Raw genomic sequence first — 25,230 nt, 5'->3', positions numbered from 1 at the left:
GGGCCTGGACCCTTCACGCCCGAAACGTCAGCTTTTGTGCTCCTAAGATGCTGCTTGGTATGCTGTGTTCATCCAGCCCCACAATTCGTTATCCTGGCTGGGGGCAGAACTTGTTGTCTTTGGTACTTCTGCAAAACGTTGCAGTATCCAGTGTCTTCAGTGGATCTTGATATCGTGTGGAGTGAATTCAGTTAGCTGAAGTCCAGCACTTCTTTTGCTGAGGACCACTTGAGGAAGCCAAGATGGATCAACCGTGCAGTAGTTCTAGCTGAAGATTGTTACTGGGAATGCAGTCGGTGATTAAGAAATTATATTTTGAGGGCAGCGTCAAAGTTAATTGCTTTAGTCTGCTCAGTGGTAATTTGGAGGTTTGTCTGTTTATTCCATGCTGGATGTCAGACAACTGATACCACAATTCAGAGACAGTGGAGAACTGTAGTGATATGTATATTATTTCATGTATGAAGCGCTGCAGTAATTGGTTAAACCTCACATCACAGCAGGAGGTCAATTCTCAGTCCTTAAACAGAAGCAGTCTTAACGCATTTTTGTTTACAGCTCCAAATTCAACAATGCAACATTGTTATTTTCAGATGATAGGCTAATTGTATTGAAAGGAATGGAGGTCAATTTCCACAGAGGTTTCTGTTGCTCATTTGTCATAAGTCCCTTCAAAGAGCATCGGAAGCCTCAGAAAACAGCATGAACAGTGTTTTTCTACGATGCCTGTGGTACATTTTCTGTCCTAACATGTGACATAAACAGGAAAACTGCAACAGAAAGTTATTCCCATTGTTCTTTTTCATCTTTGCAGTTACCCTCTGCTCCTGCATACCTGGCAGGATGCCATTCTGTGCTGGTATCAGTAAAAACATTAATGTAATTTGTGGCTCCATTTAAAAAAAAATCAATGGATCAATGATTTTTGGCTTATTTAATCAATTTTGAAAGAGAAAGTGGAAAAAATACGAAGAAGCAGCTTTGTAACAAGAATCCATATTAATGCAACAACAAAGGCAAAACCAGGTAGATCTTATAAAAGAGAGTTCTGTATGGTCCTGGATGCAAATTGTAAGACGATGGAATACCTTACTAACTAGGATCCAGAACTAGTAGAGATTTTGTAATTTTCTAAGGTTCCTGGAACGTTACAGTTTGGTTGCCTAGTGGCTTTTATAACAATTAGGACCAATTAAGATACATAACAATAAAATGATGCAAAAATGGCTTTGAATTCTGCCCTCAGAAATTCCCTGATTTTGGGTAGTATTTGTTTTATACATTGTATCATTGTAAAAACTGCACTGTTAGAATACACGTGCATTGAATACTTAGCTGGCACTTCCAGGAATGATGGCCAATGTAATTCGCATTATCAACAACAACATCTAAATCTGTATTGACATTAAAACACAAATTACGATATATACACTGTAGTGGCAGCAGCACCACAACATGCAACAAACTGGTGGAAAGGGAAAAATAAATTTGGTTTTAAATATCTCTTCTCAGGTAGAAATTTACACAATCATGACCAAACACAAACCATACAAACAGTTCCTCTGTTGTGTAAATTAAAATAAGATCAATGATGATTGTTTCGGGAAATATGTTTACGTGTTTGTGTTGTTAGAATATTTTGCCAAATAAAAATGAAATAAGCTGATAACTTTAACAATTTGAAGTTAGGTTGTGAGCATGATGTGCATGAGCTTGGAAGAATGAGCACTGAAGTTACCAATCATAGTATTTTAGCTTTGAGCACAAAATTAACTTTTCAAATTAGATTGAAGTGACAAGGGCCAAAGTGTGAGAATGAACATTTCAACAGGACCAGAAATTTGCTCCTCCTGGCTTACAAGTAAATCTTTTAACAATCTATTTTCCTGGCTTTAATCTTCTGGTCTTGGGCACTATGGGTCTGGCAATGAGTAACATAGACACAAAAAAATCATGCTGGATCTGCATAACCCCAGTATTTGTGCCATGAAAAGGTCAGGCAGGCAAAACTGCTAGAAACAATTGCTGGAGATCACAGTGGGTCAGACAGCATCCAAGGAGATAGAGCAAACTAACATTTTGAGTCTGGATGACTCTTCATCAGATCTGAAATGAAATGCAGCAGCGACAGTATTTATGCTATAGTTGGGGGTGGTTGTGGCGGTGGTGGGATGTACAGTGCTGGTGGAGAGAAGATCTTGACTCTTCAGATTAAGTGATATCGGAATGTGACAATATTCTCCAATCACTTAATCTGAACTATCAACATCTTTTCTCCACCAGCACTCTCCACCCCGCCACAGCCACAACCTGACCCCCACCTCAAACTACAGCATTAATGCTGCCCCTTCTGCACAACACTTCAGCTCCGATGAAGTGTCATCTAGACTTGAAACATTAGCTTTCTGTATCTCCATGGACACTGTCTGATCTGCTGGGATCCCCAGCATTTGTTTTCAATACATATTCTAGTATCTGCAGTAACTTGGTTCAAAACTGCTGGAAATGTGGCATTTAAAATGGTGGCTGGCAAGAAAGTGTTTGGAAATCAACATTGAGCATCTTTATCAATACTTCTTTAACATCACTGCAGCCACTACTTTGTATTGCCTATGCAGGGTATAAGTCTTGCCTGCTGTTTCTATTTCAACAGACTCTAGCCACTTTGTAAGCTCACAAGTCTCAAGAATTAATCCATGAATAACAGTAGTTTTTTAAAAGTACATTTTTAGAGTAGATTTGCATTGCAATGTAGCATTAATGCAAAACAAAACTAACACTGAAGTTGCAATGTGCACGTTGCTGAATATGCAGTCAGGCCTCACCCTGAAGTCTTATAGGATTCCTTAGGCAGTAACATCTGATTTACAAGAAACAAAGTTTAGCGTTAACATGAAAATGAAACTGCTTTAATGCTTACATGCTTTAATTGATTTAAACTAAAATTTTTCTTTGGGGAAGCCGTGACATTATCTTTCTTCTACTTGATCACCTAGAATTCATATTTATGTTTTACAAAGGTTCCAATGCAGTACAAAGATAGCAATGTATTCGTTGCAATTTTATTACCAAACAATTTCTTTATTTGGAAAGTGGTAAAGGATTGCGTAAATTCTGGACATTTCCACCACTGCTGTGACGATCAGATGTTTTGCATAATTGCTCTGTATTTCTTCTGGTGTTCAACCAGCTTCAGGAAGACTTTGTATTTGTTGTCATAAAACCTACAAAACAAATGAGCTCAAACTATTTTAATAATAAACTAAACTTCCAACGAGTGACTTCTAACAACATGAGACGCTTTGGTCAGATTTTCTTGAATTAGAAGACTTTATTCCGAATTTAAACAATATTTTAGGACAGAAATGTTCTCTATATTTTCAGCTAGAAAACAACAATCTCATACAAACTTTATTGGTCCTTAGGCTAAAGCCAGTTTCCCCTGAGATTTCCTCTCCGCACATAGATGAACAAGACACGTGGGAATGATGTTCAAAATGCATGCCTGCTTAGGCTTGGGCCCCAGATGTTTCCCGTGTTGTGTTTCAATAGTGGAAAAACATTGTCTTATCCTTTTAGTTTTTCTAGAGCTCAGTGGCTGCGTTACTATAATTCAAATTCTTTTGGAAAGATAAAAAATTACTAGCTGATCTTTTAAAACAAGCATAAAGAACTCATAGCTAAAACTATAAATTTAACTATTTATTCATTTAAAAATGAAGAATATGTGAAAATCATCTGCACCAAATAAATTGCTTGCAGGCAGGAAATGAATTAGCCAGCAATCTAATAAAGAGGTTCACTGTAGGTTACAGTCTAATAGAGAGGTTCTGTCGGAATAGAATACAAAATAATTTTAACCATTTTGTGAATCCTAGGGTTAGATCAAAGATTTGTAATCACTCTCTTTTTGTTCGTTTCTAGCAGACATTTCCTGTTAGTGACAGTACAATTTATACTGATTACAGCTGCGGTACTTCAAATGTAGGCTATTTAGGAGTGTTATTATTGCTAGATGAATTTATTAAACTGTTAATACTAGGAAATTTTTGTATAATTTAACCAGTGATATTATATCATTAAACGAAATAACTGATTGTATGAATGACACCAATATTTAGAGTATTCTAATCTGACTAGATTTTCCACACTGTTCTGGTGACATCTGTTCTCCATTGGGAATTGTGCATATGCCCATAGCACAATTAAAAAATGCCTTAATCTCTACATCAAAGGACTATAAGTTTTAGATTGATACGTAATAGAGTAAAAGATGGACCTTGAAACAGAATGAAAGACTTATCAAACTTGATGACTGGTTAGATAACGCTGTTTCACTTTTCTGCTTGGAAAGGGTCAGATATTAGGTGTACAAGGTAATGAGAGGCATGGATAGAGTTGAGAGGCATGGATAGAGTCGATAGCCAGAGACATTTCCCCAGGGCAGGATTGACTGCCACGAGGGGTCATAGTTTCAAGGTGTTAGGAGGAAGGTATAGAGGAGATGTCAGAGGGAGGTTCTTCACCCAGAGAGTTGTGAGCGCATGGAATAGTTTACCAGTGGTAATCATGAAAGCAGAGTCATTAGTGACATTTAAACGACTGCTGGACATGCACATGGACAGCAGTGAATTGAGGGGAATGTAGGTTAGGTTATTTTAATTTTGGATTAGGATTATTCCATGGCACAGCATTGTGGACCGACGGGCCTGTACTGTACTGTACTTTTCTATGTTCTATGTTCTACATTTTTCACTTTGTACGAGGGAGATTTTGCTTATATTCACTCTTGGGATTTGGGCATCGCTGGCTGGGCTAGCATTTATTGCCGGTCCCTAGTTATCCTTGAGAAGGTGATGGTGAACGCCTTTTTGAACCACTGCAGTCCATTTGTTGTAGGTGGGCTTACTGTTAGGGAGGGAATTCCAGAACTTTGACCCAGCAACAGTGAAGAAATGCCAATATATTTTCAAGTAAGGATGGTGAGTGGCTTGAAAGGGAACTTGCAAGTGGTGGTATTCCCATTTATCTTCTACCCTTGTCCTTCGAGATGGAAGTGGTCGTGAGTTTGGCAGGTGCTGTCTGAGGATCTTTGGTGAATTTCTGCAGTGCGTCTGCAGAGATGTTTGTGGATTTGGTGCCAATCAAACAGGCCATTTTGTCCTGGACGGTGACAAGGTTCTTGAGTGTTGTTGGAGCTGCCCTTGTCCTGACAAGTGGGGAGTATTCTATCATACTCCTGATTTGATCCTTTTAGAAAGTGGACAGGCTTTAGAGAATCAGGAGGTGCATTACTCACTGCCATATTCCTAGCCTCTTAACTGCTCTTGAAGCCAATGTATTTTAACCCCAAAGTTAGCCCCAGTAGTGTTGATAGTTGGAGATTTGGTGATGGTAATTAAATTGAATGTTAAGGGGTGGTAGTTAGATTGTTGTTTTAGAAGGTTTTTGCTGCCTGGCCTGTATGCTTATTTCAAAGGTGCATAGCAGAGGGAAACAGGCTGAGGACCTTCATGTCAGGAATTTAACTTTATGCTGTTAGCAAAGTTTCAAAAACTTTCCAACGGCCAGAGAAGAGAGCTTACACCTAGACCTGAAGACAAAAATGACACTGAATAGAAATGCAAAAGAATTTTCATTTATATCGTTCTCAATGCTTCGATACAGCAACACTGTACGAACGTAATATATCCACCATACACAAATGGTTGCCATTGCACCCAAAGAATGTTTATATTTCCATGATCCTGTAAAGAGTTGCCTATTTCTACCTGATTTCCAGGCCTTTCAACAGAAGTGGAAAAGATGTTGGCAAAAAGCTTTTGCATCAGTGACAATGAATAGATATGGGAAAAAAATGTGGAAATGGCAACTTATGAGAAGAACAAACTGCAAGAGATGTGGAAGGAACATCTGAAGCAAAGCTAATGAATGCCAGAGGATCAGAAATTGAGAAGAAAGGGTCGGGTACACATGGTTTTAATGAAAGGGACACCTTTATAAGCTGAGAACAAAGACCACCATTTCTCCCCAAAGTAAATGTGAGAAATACAACTTTGAAATTAATGTTATGAATGCATACAATTTGATATTGGCTAATGTTTTACTATTTAGAGTGACTCCCCTTTTAAATACGCATGTTTAAAATGGTGGGAATTATGTTGCCTTTTATAACCTCAGGGTATTCTAAAGTACTTCACAGCAAACAAAATAAATTTTGATAGTTGGTTACTGCTGTAATGCGTAGAACCTGTTAATGAAACAACATTAATTTTAAAGCTGATTATTTACTTAGGGAAGCTTTCCAAGAGGTTCAGCTTGGGATGCAAAGAATATTTTTATGCCAAAAGATAAGTCTTACATTTAAAGGGAATTATTGAATTAATTGGGCAGGATTTTTTTTTGATGGAATAACAGTCACGAGGCAAGCAGAGAAAATCTGGCAGGATACTATGGTGAAAATTACTACCATATTTTTTTCATTTAGAGGAGAAATCCACAACTTCCGGTGTTTCTTGTAGGGTCTCTGGAATACAACCTACCAGTTTTGTGTAGCCTATGGCTTGCAAATCTCAATAATTCACTCAAAAATGAAACTATAGTCTGATTATGCTTGCCAGAGGAAGTTAACAATAAAAATGAGCATTAATCCAGTGTAACAGTGTGAAGTACCATGAATGTAATACCCTGGTAATACAATGCCTTGGGAACAATAGTGTTCTATAGAATGGAAGAGTCAATAAGATCAAATCCCTCCCCAAATATCTGCTGAATATTGTTCAGCAATTTGATAAAGTGGCAAAGTTTTAATACAGAGTCAACTCACTCCAATTTGATGGTTGCTCTAGAAAATAGTAGAAGACTGCAATTGATGAAAGCTGGGTAAACCTAGCCTCCCTTACAAGGAAAGTTGGTAAAAAAGATCAAGTTAAGAACATTTTAAAATTAAGTACCTTTTCTGCCCCTCATCTGGATGAATTACTTCTCCAATTTTCCCCATTTTTTCCATAGCTTCCTGTTGAATACATTAAAAAAATGTTCTCATTATGTCAGTATTAAAAATATTCAGCTATGAACTTAAAAGGAAAGTACTGGAACACTAACACTTCAGATTATAAAAATGTATATAATGACAAAGCGGTATTTTACTATCAATCAATGCACTGAATTTCTTACACAAAATACTGAGATAAACACACTATATGCCAGCCGTCTGTTTGTCCTCTTTGATCAGTGAATTATTTTCAGCTGTCACAGGTTGTACACTTATCCTTTCCATTGCGTTGTTGCATCAGACGTAAGCTTCTTAACAGACTTAATAATCTATCTTAAAATTACTTACCCATCCTTGGCTTCCACTTTCAAGGTATCTGTGGCTTACAAACCCAAAATCTTACAATAACCACTATGAGGTTGTAATCATAGCACTGCTTCGGTGTGTATGGTTTCATTATTGAGAAGCAATTTCTAACTTCCTAAAAGAATTTGCAATATCCTATGATGTGTGAGTCTGTTATGCTGCCCGATCTTGCATCTCCAATGAGAAACAAGAGCAGCAACACTAACAGCATCACGACAACTGGAATATCATCATTAAGGGCAGCGTTAGCAGCTGGCTTCTCTACAGCAACATGTCACTCCGAACAGCAAAGGGGATGGACTCAGAAATCCAACCTGTAGGAGGCAATATCCAGAATAGCAGCAGAAAATCAACCTTTTCACATCGTGCCTGTGCAGGCACCAGTAGCTTAAGCCTCTTAGATTTTCTAGGCAGATTATTGCTACTGGCTATCATCCTCTAGAACAAGGCGTCCTTTCTAATAGACCAGATGGATATGTATAGCCAGTAGCTGTCAAGGTCACTATCACTGGAGGCCTCCCCTCTGGTTCTTTGCTTCCCTTGAAGTTGTACAATTTGTCCAACTCCAGGGAGAGAGAGCAGAGTTGCGTGTATAAAAAATGCATCGTGCAGTGCAATAAAGACAAAATTTGTGGAGGGTGACAATGAGGCAAGGGTACAAGGTCGTACAATGATGATAGCTACTTGTGTTGGTTATTCAGGTGCAAATGTGACATGCCTGGAGACCAATGAGTGGAGCTACAAGGTGTGTTGGTTTGAAGGATGATGTGTAAGTAAATGTTTGAAAAGTCATGAATCAAGACTTTACTCATGTGGGTGTTTTACCACTCCTTTTACCACTCTTCTCAAGTGGCTGAGGCAATTGGAATTCTTTGGATACTGACTTGGGAATGGAACAATCATAGTCTTGCTGCTTACCTCCTCTGCCACTTGCTTGGAAGTCTGCTTGGACACGAGAAATAGAAGCAGAAGTTGGCTGTTCAGTACTTTGAGCCCCTGCTCCACCATACAATAAGATCATTGTTGATCTGACTACAGCCTTAACTCCATCTTTCTACCTATCTCCCACAACCCGTGACCTACTGTAGATCAAAACTTACAGCCTTAGCTCCATCTTTCTGCCTATCTCCCACAACCCGTGACCAATTATAGATCAAAACTCAATCTCATTTAACCTTTGATATATTCAATGTCCAGTCTTTACGGCTGTCTCTAGAAGAGAATTCCAAAGACTGATTACCATCTGGAAGAAGAAATTCCTCCACATATCCATCTTAAATCAAAGATCCTTCCCAGGTCTCCTCAATATCTCGGTGTTTTTGTCCAGTTTAGCCACTCTAAACCCTGCTGGAATTCCTTTGACCATAGTTTATCAGATTTGGTTCATCATCCTGCTTCTCTTCTTCAATTGCTTACAAAACCCAGAAATAGAATAGTAATATCATGGCTGAGTTAAACAGCTACAACAAAGCCCTCTGCACTTACAAAGTGGTTCCTAATTGACTAATGGCCTTGTGTGTATGTCTCTCCTGTTAAGATTTCTTCCTGTGTTTTCTAATAGGATGCTTCTCTGGGTGAAATCTAAATGCTATTAACTATTGTCTTGTACATCTTCTCAGTGCTAGTTTGGTGCGAGGACTGTCTTGCTGTTTTATGAAATAATTGTCTCCATGATTGAGGTGGATCTTGCTTCGGGTTTCTGAATCCGGAGACAGGCCTATTATAGATTTCCATTTCTGCTACTTTAGAGGCAAACTGGGCATACTGACACCAGTGCAGGCAATACAGATTATTCTCAAATATTCGGGTCTTGTTAGACGAACTACAACATCATCATTGCCCATTAAGCTGTGCAGCTGCTATTGGCTAGGCCTCATTATGGCCACTGATCTTGACAGCAAATGTTATATCAACAATTACACCATAGAAAAAAAACATGTACCAATCTAGCAGCTGAAGATGCCAATATTCTAAGCATCTTTGGGAAAAATATCAGTTGCTTTAGGATTACATAGGATTGAAACATGCAAAGCACAGTAGATGAACTGAATAGATACTTGAAATTACAGAACTGTGTTTAATGTAGTTCACCAGTTCTATGCGAAAGTTTGGAAATTATTCTTTTTAAAACAGCTTCCATGAAGTCTGAATACCTTGATTTATTGATAATGTAGTCAAATTGGGATTCAGGCGAGACTTCCAGAAGAGAAGCTATTCCTCTTCTATATTCCTCACATGCACTGGCTCACAAATGCTATGTGCTTTAGCCATTGTATTCCCCTCTGTCTGACCCTGTACATCTCACAAAGTGAATGCCATTGTGGAGACTAGGACCCATTGAGTGCATGATTTGAATTGCTGGCTATTAGTGAACCTTTCTTGTCTTCACCTGATATATTCACAGACAAAGAGGAAGAAAGATTACTAAAGTGCATGATGTGCAGCTTTCACAACAGAAGGGTAAGTCTTCAGATTATAAGATCCCGATGTGAAACCCCTTCCATACGACCTGACAATGAACGTACAAATTTGAATAAGGAGAAGGAATTCAGCAAAATAAATGCAAAATCAGTGCTCATGCTGCAGTGTTAAATAAAAGCTGTAAATATTCAATGGGTCACAGAGCATCTATGGGGACAGGCAATTGGCTAGATCTAAATAGGTTCTCATCCCATGTTGAAAAATTTCAGGAGATCCCTCCTCTATTTTGATAGTTTGGTTCAGCATAACTGCATACTGTGAGGCAGTTTAATTGGCTCAAGGCAAAGCCTCCACCTCCAAAGCTGGGGAGACAGAGCCAAAGCGAAAGGTGAGTATCGTATTGGGTGATGTTATTGAAAAGATTAATGTTGAAGATTGCATTATGCTTCAGCCAATGTAATGATTTAATGCAGTCACATTTAACAGAATTTAAAAGTTTGAAAAAATGGAAAATAATACATTGCAATGCTAAACAGTGTAAAACCTTTTAGACAAGAAATGTAAAACTGCATTGCTATTTACAGACATAAATGTCTTCCAGGGAAAGAGATTACAGAAAACTTAAGATACTGCAAAGTTAAAGGTTTTAAAATAAATGGAATGAATAATCACATTAGAAAGACATGACAGAAGAAACAATATGACTTGCAAAATTTATTTTTTTATTGACTCATGAGATGCGATGGGCCAAACAGAAGACGGGATTGAACATCTTGGGGAATAAAAAGTTATTAAGATGCAGAATTGCTTGAAGGTGAAGTGTTAAAGTGCAAGCAAACCAGGCTCCTGAGATGCTGCTGGGCCTGCTGTGTTCATCCAGCCTCACATTTTATTACCCATTAAAATACCTTACTGTGTTCGATAGGACCTATAGCTGATGACGTCAGAAATCTCTGACTCATGAAAGAATGCACCAATATGCTTGATGGTGTTGTCCAAGCTTTGGACAATTACTTCAATTTGAAAACAAATAAAATTCTTGAAAAAAGCAAGATTTAGTGGAAGAGTTCATTGTCCAGGGGGAATCCATCGTTAATTTCATTAATGATGCCAAAAGATGAGTGGAAATTTGGGATTGTAGAAGCAGAATTCATAAAAGACAGCCCTGCTGTTGAAACTACTGATGAGTCTTTAGCAGATATGTTACAGTACAAAAAAGATCTGACCTTGGTGAAAGCTATTTAGATTGTGTCAGAAGCAGAAACCAAGAGCAACAGACAAATCGTCAGAGAAGGACAACCTACATCAGAGGGGTACAACAGAACCTATCCACTTTAATAGGTACAGGTATTTTCAAACAACCAGTTTAGATGTACTAGTACACACCTCTAGAGTAGGTAGGATATGAACCCAGGCCTCCTGGCTCAGGCTAAGGTCATTAACGCCACACTACAGAAGTCCCTACCTTATCAGGCACAAGAATTTCAAGCAGGTGACAAGCAAAGATTAAAATAAGCCAAACAAGATGCTAACAGTTTGTGTCAGCACTGTGGTAAAATAAAAGCCTCACAAACACATGCACTGCTCACTGAAGGATCTTCAGATGGTAGGAATCAACAAAGTTCTTAAAGCAGGAGCAAATACTGACAATGGTAATGCAACCCATTGACACACAGTAAGGAATCTTTAGCTGAACTAGTTCAAATAACAAAACTATCTGCAGAACAAATTGTCATTGTAGATCTGGCTTTGATATCAGATGATGAGATGTGCAAGTTCAAGAAGAATATTTCAATTCTTCATCTTCCAAAGCAAAATTAAGAGCACTAGTAACAGTGTTAATGCTAAATAAACAATAATCCTCCAGTACCACGACAGAGGGTGAAGCGAAGATGTCTGATGGGCCAGCAGAATGAGGGCATGGCCAGCAAATTAAAATGTCCAACCTAATTAACAAGTTGAAGTAAAGAATTTACATATTTCAACCTCTACATTGATCTGCAGTGAGAATAAAGATTTGCTGCACAAGATGAAGATGAACTTCATATGGAAACCAGATAAACATCTATAGATGAGGACACAGTCCAAAAGGAGAAACCTCCCAACACAGAAATCCAGGATTCTGGAAATAACATGCACTTGCATACATGAAGCAGCAGTCTTCTATGATGGAAACTCATGAGATTAAAAGTTCCTCAAATGTTGTCATGGGATAATTATCTGATTCAGCAGGGACAGGTTCTTTTGCAAAACACAGAAGGACATTCAGGAATTGACAGTCCTCCAAAAAATGGATCAACGTCCTGGCTTAGTAAGAAAAACCTCCTCCATAAAGGACATCCATGAAATAAAAGGTCCAGTAGCATAGACACATCAGGCAACATCAAGATTAGAATCAGAATTAATAGTCCTCAAGTCAGAGACCTACTAACCTTCCAGGTCTGAAGAGAACACATTCCAAATGTATTAAGAAATCTTCAAACTGCCTGAATTTGTAAAGCCCAAGACCTTTGCTGGTGGTAGTGGTGGAGGGGACAGAAACAGGGCAGTTTCAAATATAGTATCAGAGATAATAGGAACTGCAGATGCTGGAGAATCCAAGATAATAAAATGTGAGGCTGGATGAACACAGCAGGCCAAGCAGCATCTCAGGAGCACAAAAGCTGACGTTTCGGGCCTAGACCCTTCATCAGAGAGGAGGATGGGGTGAGGGTTCTGGAATAAATAGGGAGAGAGGGGGAGGCGGACCGAAGATGGAGAGAAAAGAAGATAGGTGGAGAGGAGAGTATAGGTGGGGAGGTAGGGAGGGGATAGGTCAGTCCAGGGAAGACGGACAGGTCAAGGAGGTGGGATGAGGTTAGTAGGTAGGAAATGGAGGTGCGGCTTGAGGTGGGAGGAAGGGATGGGTGAGAGGAAGAACAGGTTAGGGAGGCAGAGACAGGTTGGACTGGTTTTGGGATGCAGTGGGTGGAGGGGAAGAGCTGGGCTGGTTGTGTGGTGCAGTGGGGGGAGGGGACGAACTGGGCTGGTTTAGGGATGCAGTTGGGGAAGGGGAGATTTTGAAACTGGTGAAGTCCACATTGATACCATTAGGCTGCAGGGTTCCCAGGCGGAATATGAGTTGCTGTTCCTGCAACCTTCGGGTGGCATCATTGTAGCACTGCAGGAGGCCCATGATGGACATGTCATCTAAAGAATGGGAGGGGGAGTGGAAATGGTTTGGGACTGGAAGGTGCAGTTGTTTGTTGCGAACTGAGCGGAGGTGTTCTGCAAAGCGGTCTCCAAGCCTCCGCTTGGTTTCCCCAATGTAGATGAAGCCACACCGGGTACAGTCGATGCAGTATATCACATTGGCAGATGTGCAGGTGAACCTCTGCTTGATATGGAAAGTCATCTTGGGGCCTGTGATAGGGGTGAGGTAGGAGGTGTGGGGGCAAGTGTAGCATTTCCTGTGGTTGCAGGGGAAGGTGCCGGGTGTGGTGGGGTTGGAGGGCAGTGTGGAGCGAACAAGGGAACAACCCCACCACACCCAGCACCTTCCCCTGCAACCGCAGGAAATGCTACACTTGCCCCCACACCTCGTCCCTCACCCCTATCCCAGGCCCCAAGATGACTTTCCATATCAAGCAGAGGTTCACCTGCACATCTGCCAATGTAGTATACTGCAGCCATTGTACCCGGTGTGGCTTCCTCTACATTGGGGAAACCAAGCGGAGGCTTGGGGACCGCTTTGCAGAACACCTCCGCTCGGTTCGCAATAAACAACTACACCTCCCAGTCGCAAACCATTTCCACTCCCCCTCCCATTCTTTAGATGACATGTCCATCATGGGCCTCTTGCAGTGCCACAATGATGCCACCCGAAGGTTGCAGGAACAGCAACTCATATTCCGCTTGGGAACCCTGCAGCCTAATGGTATCAATGTGGACTTCACAAGCTTCAAAATCTCCCCTTCCCCCACCGCATCCCAAAACCAGCCCAGTTCGTCCCCTCCCCCCACTGCACCACACAACCAGCCCAGCTCTTCCCCTCCACCCACAGTATCCCAAAACCAGTCCAACCTGTCTCTGCCTCCCTAACCTGTTCTTCCTCTCACCCATCCCTTCCTCCCACCTCAAGCCGCACCTCCATCTCCTACCTACTAACCTCATCCCACCTCCTTGACCTGTCCGTCTTCCCTGGACTGACCTATCCCCTCCCTACCTCCCCACCTATACTCTCCTCTCCACCTATCTTCTTTTCTCTCCATCTTTGGTCTGCCTCCCCCTCTCTCCCTATTTATTCCAGAACCCTCACCCCATCCCCCGCTCTGATGAAGGGTCCAGGCCCAATACGTCAGCTTTTGTGCTCCTGAGATGCTGCTGGGCCTGCTGTGTTCATCCAGCCTCACATTTTGTTATCTTAAGATGAATCATCTATGTCTCCTGATAGCCTTAGTAAGAATACCTAACTAGTTAATGTAACTTGTACCTAATTTCCATTGGGTGATAAACATCTATACCCAACATATAAAAGACCATCTCACAGTATACAACAAAACCACAATTCCATGCATTGGTACAATCACACTGCATTGTGAGTATGTAAGTTCAGCTTGGATTCCCATTATCTTTGACTTGGTAGATACCAATGGTCCAGCTGTGGTAGGACTACCTGTATGCACCAATCTCAGCACCATCTCAAAACATGAGATTCAAATCATACCCACATGGCGAGAATGAAAGAGCCACAGGACTTACTTGTTCAAATGCAGATGAGTATGCAACAGATACATCACCAGTGAGCAGGTAGAGAACTACAACAATCATATATCAGACAGGCAATGCAAGTCAAAAATCCTGTCACAAACACCTGGATATCAGCAAAGGTTTCGATGATTTGTAACCAGCTAACATCACAGAAGTCATTATCTATTATGATGCTATGTTGTAGAGGAACAGAAAGCAGCTCAGGTCAATGTATGATATGCTAATCATGCTCACATAGAGATTGAGGAAGAAAATTCTGACAATGACAATTGAGCAAATATGCCGAATAATAGCAAGCTGCATCAATCGAACAAATTATCAGTCAAGAGCAATGGAGAAAAACATGCACTTTCTCAGATGGGTTTAATCACCAGATCAGAATGAGCTGTCAAAACTCTAAAGCATTTAAATGAAATTTGAATGATTAATTGTGATAATTCTGTTTTTACATGTCTGTATAGCTGTTGATGTGAAAACACATGCCTATGTACCAGGATGAAAACTGTTCCAGATCTCTTTTATTTGGGAAAGGAGGGGATGTCATGTTACGTCACACAGCAGATATGCAATATACCTGTAAGGGACATGCTCATGACATCATCAACATATCATGACATGTGACCGAACAGAATAAAGCTTTCACAACAGTTTTGCGGAGCAGTGGTAATGTCACTACCTCTGAACCAGATAATCTGAATTCAGGTTCCATCTATCCTGGATGTGTACTCTAACATGTCCGAGCAGGTTGATTAAAATAATTACAAAGCTCTCAATGTCCATCTTAATGAGCTCTGCCCTCTGGCAGCTTGACAGAATGAGTAAAGCCAATACAATATATCCAATTTGCTTAGCTAGTGCTCAGACACAGCAAGTGCCTATGATTATCGTGTACATATGTAAATACCAGGAGTTGTAACAAAAATTCGTTGAACTTTTCAGTAGTGCGTAACCTGGGTCTATTATATTGAAATCTAACATAAATATCACAGCATAATCATTGAAGATCATCAGTATATCTTACCACATCACAGCAAATTTATTTTGTGATAGCAAAAGTTAGAATCACATTATCATTTGCATGTACGGAGCTGATACAAATACATCTGTTCCATCCAAAAGCTGGAGATGAATTCCAGGTCTCCAACCACAGACTCTGTCCAACATCAGTAGTCCATGTGGAACCAATATAACATGAACATTAACACCTTCATAATCATTATATTATACAATGGAAAGCAACATGAAATGGGGAATCAGTGATGAAAACATTAACTTACTTCTCACTCCAGAAATGCTGCCTGGCCTCCTGAATAGTTCCAGCATTTATTTTTGTTTTCATAATATATAAAATAAATGCTAGTGTACCTTTATAAACTACAAAAGTAAAATCTGCAATCCTTGGTTTTGGGATACAGCCATTATGTCCAAAAATCCAACAGTTACTCTATCCACCGTCATTTCACATCTGCAGTGCTATCCTCCATTTGTTGGTTAAAGGTAGCCTTGGCTACGTACAGTCTAGCAGTTGATTAAAAAAAAATAACTTAACAAGATGACTTCCATGTATTAAATTATGGTCATCTTCCATGACATTTTATATTGCTTAATGAATTATGGCATTGATTTATGAAGGAAGTTTGATCCAAGTAATTTGCTCTGAAGATATACGTTCTACTTGAAATAAAAGATAATCTATTTCCTTTCTGATAATTTAAGTTAATTTTTATCACTTGGAAATTTTTAAAATTAATGGCTTCAAAGTACATTTTTACAGTTCTTGATAGTGTGGGGAAGTGGGGGAAGATGGTTATGTGCAAATCATTTGTGTTTTCAATTGTTCTTCTGTTTGAATTATGTCCATTTAGGCAGTAACAGCATTAACTGACTCTCAGCTTCCTCTTTTAATTATTGACATTTTAAAAAATTATGTTACTTGAAAAAAAGTTTCCAGGATCAACTATTCACTATTTTAAAGTGAAATATTTTAGCTTAGATTTTCAGGAGTTGAAGGAACCTGACTAAAAAAGGCAATACATCTAAACTAACTTGTATTCAAAAACCATTTTAAGACAAATCAGGATCAAGTTTAATTTCCATTCCATTCATTTCCATTCCTCATATTCTGCTGGACAGCTAAGGTTCTTACTTAAAACAGAGGGAGCTTTTTAATCATTGCAAATCAGAGTTCCGTAGTGTATAATGCCCAAATGTAATTTAAGAGGCATAATACTGGCTGTAATATCTGGGATGTGGATGTTCTGTTCAATAAGACCTGGTTGTGAAGAGAAAGAAACCCAAAATGTAAACGGTAAATCTAAAATTATTTTCTGGGGCTAAAAAAACTCCAGAAGAATAATGTGAGACTTGCTACCTGGAATCACCGCTCTTTAACAGTGCCCGCTCTTCTGACTGGCAGAACATGCGAACTGACTAGTAGAGCATGTAAGGTTTTACTGCTCATCTTTATTTGCCATTTTGTGAAATTATAATTATTTATAATTTTTGTAATTGATTTGAGAAGTTATTTTTTGCCTAATAAGTATATAAATGTTTATGTGGAAACCAAAACAATCAAATTTTATGTTCAATGCTTAAATTTCAAGGGGTTAATTTTCCACAAATACATTTGGTGCTAAAGAGGTGTCTAAGATGGGGTATGTTTTCAAATTCTAGTTCAAGTACATTTACTTCAAAATTAGAAATTAAAATTGAAACCAATAATAGGGACAGCCTGCTGAAGGTTTGTTAAACAGGTAACTGCCATTTAAAATATTTACTGGTGCTCATCATAAAGGTCGCAACGTGACCTAACTCCCTCTTGTAACATTGACCAACTGTACAAAAGTAAGCATTACACTGTTGTCAATTTAAAGCATGAGTTAAATAGATACTGCCTGGTTTATGATCATCACAGCTGAAATTGAAGAGAACCTCTGGAATTCATTGCAAGACATTTTTGGTTACTTTGTCAAGACTTTAACAAAACTTATCTGACATTCATTTTCTAAATTCTTTTACGGTTTCATCTGAAAACAGAAAGTTTTGCTGTACTCACATTACAGGACACCATATAAGAATCAATAAGACACATAGAGTTATTGCCAAGTGTTGGGGAGCCCTTAGTCTGGATGAATAGCATGAGCAGGAGACATGGCTAGACAGAGCAGCACCAAGGTTGCAGGGAAGAATATCAGGAGGTCTTTTCTTTGTCAGTACAGGACATCTCCTCTTCTCCCGATGTTCTTCACCAGCATTTCAAGATTCATAGAATCCCCACAGTGTGGAAGCAGGCCATTTGGCGCATCGAGTTCACACCATTCAGCATGAACAGCAGTGTACGCAGATCCAACCTTTCCCTGTAACCCTGCATTTCCCATGGCTAATCCACTTCAACTTCACATCCCTCGATGCTATGGGGACTTCAGCATAGCCAATCCACCTGGACTGTGCGAGGAAACCAGAGAACCCGCAAGACCTATGCAGACATGGGGAGAAAATGCAATCTCCACACAGTTGTTCAAAGGTAGAAATAAACCTGAGGCCCTGGCACTGTGAGATGGTGGTGCTAACCAATGTGCCACCAGATCACATCAAAGCATTGAAGCAATCCCTCCCTTGGTCCCAAAAATATATTGTAATTTCCTGCTGTGTACTAGGTAGAACTCTCTCCATCTTGAGTGGAATTGGAAATAAAGAGTCCCTCTAAAATTCAAATGCAACTTTATGTTAGTATCTCTGTGCAAATTCAAACAATGGTAATCAGCAGTTAGGACTAAAATTGTGTGTTAAATTGGAATTTTCAAGAAAAGTTTATTTGCATGGTATAGTGATTGTATCAAGATTAGCCAGCTTTTACTCCAGTCCAATTATGGAGCCCTGGCTGATGGATATAAACAGGAGTGTCAGAGGTTCTCTTCACTCTGAGACCTAGCTCTGTGGAGCTGAATCAGTGTCAAAGATTCTCCATGTGGAAATGAAGGAAGACTTGGAGACAGGATACTGGCCTCCATGGAGTTATTTCAGTGATGATAAGAGAAAAGCACGCTCCTGAAGAACCTTGCTTGCCTAGTTGTCTTTGAGTTGGGGTAAGAATTTATGGCAACGTCGTTATTTGGGAAGCTTGACTCGTTTGACCCTGCTGTCGAAGACTGGTCCCAGAATGTGGAAAGAAAATGTTACATTTTCCATACAAATGATACTGGGGCAAATGAAAAGCAATGGGAAATTCTCCAGATGGCTTGTGAACCCCAAGCTTTTTTGATCATGAGGAGTCTAACTTTTCCTGAGGCACCCTTTCAAGAGGTGATGGATTTAATTGTGGAATACTATGACTCCAAGTGTCCTCTAATTCGGAGATGCTATCGGCTTTACTTAGTAATTTGAGAACCAGAGGAGTCTGTGTCAGTATTTTTGACCAGGTTAAGTTGACTGATAGAGGCATGTGATTTTGGTTTACCCTTAATAAGATGCTAAGAGACCATTTGGTATGTGGAATTAGTGATGTAATCATGCAAAAATGCCTACTAGCTGAGGCCCAACCAGACTTCAAACAGGCATATTAATAGGCTTTATTATTGGAAAATGCACTAAGTGGACCATATGAGTTGCAGGGTATTCCGATGGAAGGGGACATCCTGGCCAGTCCGACTGAGCTTGGGGAACACCACTTGAATGAAGGCAATTCCCCCACTCAGGGCATATCCTCAACTGAGGGCTCTTGGGGATCAGCCCAGAGCAAAACCCCAAAACAAAGCCAAGGCTCGGCCAAATGGTTAAAATTTTCTTCAGGATCTGTGTTGGCAAATCATTGTAGTTACCGCTGGTATGTGAACTCGAGACAACAAAGGAAGCCTACGAAGCCTGACTTGAACAAAAGAACTCATAGGTGGGTATCTAAGAATGTGCCTGCCCTGGAAAGACCATGTAAATCTGGTTTGGAACAGTTAAAACAGTTAGCAACGCCCAAATCAGAACCAATCAAAATAAACATCTGGTTACATGTTCACCTGGTTGTCATGGAGTTGGAAACCAATGCGGCTGTTTCAGTGATTGCAGAACAAGTCTTTAACAAAATTCACTCTGGATTCCAACCCCTAAGTTTGAGCAAGACCGCAGCTAGACTGAGAACCTATAATGGAGAACCTGTACAGATTAAGGCACCGGGATACCGCTCATTGGTGGCACAATGGAGACAAGCGCCCAATAGCATATGCATCCAGAACTTTGGCTAATGCAGAGCATTAAAAACGGCAGATACAGAAGAAAGGTTTAGCAGTCATATTTAAAGTCAGGAAGCTCCACCAATATCTTTGCAGAAGTAAATTTGTAATAGTGGAACACAAACCCATGCTAGGTCTATCTACAGAGGACAAAGCAGTGCCACCCGCAGCTTCAGGCTGAATGCAGCAGTGGGCTTTAATACTAAATGCGTGTAATTATAAGTTGAAACACTATCCAGGAAGCCAAGTAGCAAATGTGGATGCATTGAGCCACTTCCCATTGGCAGAGCCACCACTGATGATACCACAACTGAACGAGTTCGTAATGGCTTTAAATTTTCTGGACACACTTCCAGTCACAGCTGATAATATCAGACTTTGGGCATAGAATGATCTGGTCCTGGCAAAACTGATGCAGCTAGAAGAAATGGGGGAAACTAAATTTTTTCAGAATTAGAATTAGAATTAGAACTTTGTGGAAACAGGCCATTCGGCCCAACAAGTCCACACCAAACTTCAGAGCATCCCATCTCAACTCATCTCCCCTATAACCCACCTAATCTACACCTCCCTGAACTCTACGGGTAATTTATCATGATAATTTATCCACCTAACTTGCACATCTTTGGACTGTGGGAGGAAACTTAAGCACCCGGAGGAAACCCACGCAGGCACGGGGAGAAAGTGCAAACTCCATACTGACAGTCACCCGTGGCTGGAATTGAACCCCAGTCCCTAGCGTTGTGAGGCTGCAGTGCTAACCACTGTGCCACCGTGCCGCCCAAAGTTAAGAGTTTTAAAGTGCTGTTTCTGGAGTCATGCAGAGTAATTTATAATTGCTCATTTATAGGTGGTAATTCAATGCTAAAAGAAGAATATTGAGCTCAAGCTCAGGATTTTAGAGTCACCAGGTACGATGAGAGTTTTCTAGGCAGTTTATTCCACTTCCTTCGCAGTAAGTGTTCAGGATATTGGATTAGTTGAAGGGTAGGAAGACAACCAGAATCAAAACCCTTTTGAACACAGAGATCAGATCTCAGTAGAGGACAGCATATTATTTTGAGAAGCAAAAGTGATTTGCCGAAGCAAACATTGCCATCAGAGACTGGCTGAACTCCACCAGGGTTATCTGGGGGTTTCCAAAAATGACGATGTTGGCAAGAAGTAATGTCTGGAGGCTAGGACTGGATGAAGACATAGCCATGTTGATGGAACAGTGCCCAGAGTGCCAACAAGGGCAGAAATTTCTGCCAGTAGCTCTCTCACATTCAGAGGAATGACCAGGTAAACCCTAAATGTCGACTGTGCAGGTCCTTTCATGGGCGCAATGTTCTTAGTCATTGTGGATGCCACTCAAAGTGGCTAGACATGCATCAAGTTTATTTGTCAAACATGGGGAACAACAATAGAGAAGCTGCACACATCTTCACATACACTGACTCCCAGAAGTGTTGGTCACAGATAATGGGCCATCGCTTACCACTGGGGAATTTGAGTATTTCCTAACATTGAATGGTTTTCGCCATATAAGGACAGCTCCATACCATCCATCATTCAATGATCTGGCAGAAGCGGCAGTGCAAACTTTGAAGGTAAGCTTAAAGAAACAGCTGTCAGCTTCACCAGATACCAAATTGTCCCGATTCCTTTTTGATCATAGGAATACCCTTCATAAATGGCATCAGGTTAAGTTTGATGTTCCTGGACCTGGGGTTGGAAGGAAAAATGGCACCAGGAATGCCAATGCTCGAGAGAAGAGTCTGCTAAGTGAGAGAGACAGTTTACCTCAGGTGACCAAGTTTGGTGTAGGAACCACGGGAATAGCCCTGCATAGGTAAGAGGCATGATCGCCACAAGATCAGATCCAATGATGTATAAAATTTGGGTAGGTATGACAGTCCTGATCAAGCACACGGACCATAGGAAAGCTGCAAACTCACAAACACATGAGCTACAAAAAGAAAACAGCCTATGTCCTCAGACTCGGGGGAAGGAATGTCGTGATTATAACAAGGTCAGCCAGGTGAACCTCACAGAATATGAGTTCCCTGTTTGGCGCTGTTAATCTAGTCCAATTAGGGAGCCCTGGGTGACAGATATAAACAGGTATGTTAAAGGATCTGTTTTACACTTAGAGCAAGCTCTGAGGAATCTGGATTAGGGTCAAGGACTGTCCATGTGTAAATAAAAGGTGACTTGGTGACAGGATATCAGCCTTTGTGGAGTAATTTCACATGGCACCGATTTCCTGCCAACTGCTGCATACAGCATCTTCCATACATTTTTAAAAAGTTTTCTGAGTATCTCCTTGTTTCACCTGAGAGATCATAATATATTTTCAAGTTGAATCAATATATTTAATGGTATATGTTTGCTGCCATTTTCTGAATTTAATTTCCTCTTGTACCACCTAATGCATTCATATAAAATAAATGGTTGTGTTAAAGTAATACACAAAGACAACAATTAGTAAAACATAAAGGAAAGTAAATGCCTTGCTGTATATACAGAAAATAACAAATAAAGTATAGGAAGAGTTCACAGGGAATTAGATACAATAAATGTAATCCTAATCATTCTGCATTTTTCAGACATGGATTATAATGTTAAAGGAGAGCAGGGCCTCAAGAGATATTTGCCAGGAATTTTAATCCACTCCTTAAGAATTAGGATCAAATGGACCAAATGATTTCTATTGTCTATTTCTTTGCAAAAAAACACTATTGTAAATTCCTGGAATTCTTAGGAATAAAAGGGTTAAAGTCTGTGTGAGAACAGATTAATGTGTGTCTCCATTACAGTCTAATCACTGAGTGAGTGCCCTTTTCCATTCAATAAGGTTTTAAATAGCTTGATATTTTGTTTGTAAGTTGCCACTGTTACTTTTCTGAAAAAGAGAAAAACATAAAACCATAAAAATTTGAAATGTAATGTTGTTTGACTGACTGGCAATGATCCAAAGTTAAACTCTGGGAAGAAAATGAAACTTCAAAAACACTTAATGACAAAAAGAGAGACGGGTACAAACAGAAGCCATTCATGATAACTAAAGCTTTGTTGTATACTATTTCAAAGCAGCCTTGCTAATGTCAGTACTGGAACAAAGATGCCATTGCTTTGAAAAGATCAAAATGCCATTTACTTCTACTTCAGCTCATGCAATCTCAATAACTGTCTGGGATAAGTGAAAACAAGCAAAGAAAAATAGATATACGCCAGTAAATAGAGCAGTACAGCATCAAGTACAGCAAATGACAGAAGAGTGTACTGTTGCCTGTGGTTCATCTCTAAATTTTATCATAATCTGGGCAACATTCATTAAAACAGATAAGACAGGAACTCTTAATATTTTCTTAATTATTAATGAATGACAAATCTGAAGCAATTTTTAAAAATAATATCTTTAGTCCGCTACGTAGGTATATGCTTTTCGACTTCTTGAAAAGGGAAAGCAAAGTTAGCTCTTCAAAGTCAGTGTAATAAAGGAAATTTGGCATTTGATCCACTCAGTAGGTCTCTTGAGAGTAGATCTGCTGTGAAAATGACTGTAACACCAAGGAGCTAATTTTATAGCTCAAAGACTTGCCAAGTGGAATCATGCATCAAAAATTTTGGTGTCTGCCCCAATAAATTTTCCCCCATTCATTTTATCGCAGGCTTATCCAAAAGGTGGTCTACAGACAACATGGCCCCTCGAGGGGTCCTAAATGGTCCACTAGACCTTTGTTTAAAATACATGTAATTGTAACTGAAGAATCTTGAAAGGAGCTGCTCCCCCAAATTGGAGGCTGCATCTCTCCTGCATATGCGTCTGAACGTGACAGCAGCAAACATGGGAGTAGAGGAGCAGAGGGCAGCACAAGATGACTGATTTAACTCAGTCTGAGGCTATGGTGGACGGAAGACTTTGAAGAATACGCTTACTTGTTGATGAGAGAAGGGACAGTCAAGCTGTAGTGAGAAGATAAAGGGGTGTGAAAGACGGGTGGGCTGAGGTGGAGAAGGTGAGAATGTGGGTGGGCTTCTGTAACAGCAATGCAGGACACTGTTTGAGGGTTGGATGGACTATTGCTGATATCAAGAAGGGATGAAAGCCAAGCAGGTCACTGGCGAGGTGTGGCCTGAGAGGAGGAAGGTGAAATTGACTTTGTGGGGTGATGTAAACATCTGGGGGATTGAGTATGTGGATGCCTGCTGGTGGCGAACGAGTAACTGGGGTGGAGTAGGGGGGAGGCAAGTGAGTGGGGATATTGAGTAAGTGGCTAGGGGTGTGATTGAAGGACTGGGTGAGATGAGTGAGTGAATGACTGGGGGAGTGGATAATTCAGAGTTGAGAGAGTTTTGGGGAGGTTGGGGGAGTGACAGACTAGGTGGGTGGGTGAGTGAGTCAGTGGCTCAGGAACTGGGAGGTGGTATTATGGCAAGTGAAGGGGACTAAGCACACACTCACTCTTCCCTCCCTCCTCTACATGTCCGCTACCAAACTCCTTCTTTCCCAACAAAAACCTATCTACAGAGCAGGAGAGGAGAGAAAGATAAACCAGGGAGAAACCCATTTTGGAATCTCATTATCTGTGTGGTTTGCCAAGGCCAGCTTAGGGGTGAGCCCTGTGATAGACGAACCAAGATCAGAATTAGTTAAAACATAATTCCAAAGCTCGACCCTAGACTACACCGTTTCCCCTTGCAATCAGGACTTTCTGTGAGTGTCACCTTTGTTCTATCTCCAGCTTTACTTCTTAACTGAAGAAACAAAAACGTTTCAATAGTTAGCTCTGCTGCTGGGCAATTTTAAATGACTAATTTTATTAACTACTCATTTCACTGATCAATTTATTGCTTTGGAATTTTTTTTCTGAAAAATCTTGCTGTTGTGGCAAAACATATTTCACTGAAATTTGCTCACAAAATGCCCAGCCCTCAAATGAGAGAAAATCTCAATGAGGTCCCCATGCAAGAAGATGGATTAACTCTGTTTTAAAGGTATGGTGCATGAAGCTCGAAATCAGAATTGAAAACTCATAAAATCAGTCTCCAAATCTTTTGAATTAAATTGAGCACAACGATTGGTGGAACTTTTCCTAGTCTTGAGAAACATAGGCATAGAGAAAGAAATATGGGAAAAATGGCAAAAAAAACTGGTTGTCTTGAGATCAGACACTTCTTGATAAATTGTGATTATGTATTTACATGCGTTTGGAGCTCTATAATACCACAACTCAACTCATTGCTTAAAGTGCAAATTCACCATAGTATATTGTAGATGGAAGTCATTGGATTCAATGCCTTTGTACAAGGACTGGCCGTACTTAATCCACTGCCCAGCTCTCTCACCATCCTTATACAATACAATGACTTGTGCTCAATTCACACACTTGGGAAAATTCATGTTCCAACTTTCATTTGGATTGCTGCATTATTGTTTATTATGTAATCTGGTAATTAAAATTGCTAGCGCTACTGCTTCACAGCACCAGGGAC

General features: G+C 40.1%; 1 protein-coding gene across 6 annotated transcripts in view; it reads right to left on the bottom strand.

Annotated features, from left to right (window-relative positions):
- Window positions 1-919: 919 nt before the first annotated feature.
- Window positions 920-25,230, bottom strand: part of fggy (FGGY carbohydrate kinase domain containing) — a 490,678-nt gene continuing 466,367 nt past the window's right edge. For all 6 annotated transcript variants that reach the window (XM_048538754.2, XM_048538757.2, XM_048538755.2 and 3 more), the window contains 2 exons: window positions 6,954-7,015; window positions 920-3,224 (listed from right to left, as the gene is read on the bottom strand). In XM_048538754.2, the coding sequence (XP_048394711.1) occupies window positions 3,143-3,224; window positions 6,954-7,015 (144 nt within the window). In that variant the 3' untranslated portion in view covers window positions 920-3,142. The remainder of the gene's footprint in view (window positions 3,225-6,953; window positions 7,016-25,230) is intronic.

The sequence above is a fragment of the Stegostoma tigrinum genome, chromosome 8 (genome assembly GCF_030684315.1).
Source record: "Stegostoma tigrinum isolate sSteTig4 chromosome 8, sSteTig4.hap1, whole genome shotgun sequence".
Lineage (NCBI taxonomy): Eukaryota > Metazoa > Chordata > Chondrichthyes > Orectolobiformes > Stegostomatidae > Stegostoma > Stegostoma tigrinum.
Note: the sequence above shows the minus strand (reverse complement) of the source record. Positions and strands in the feature narration are given on the sequence as shown.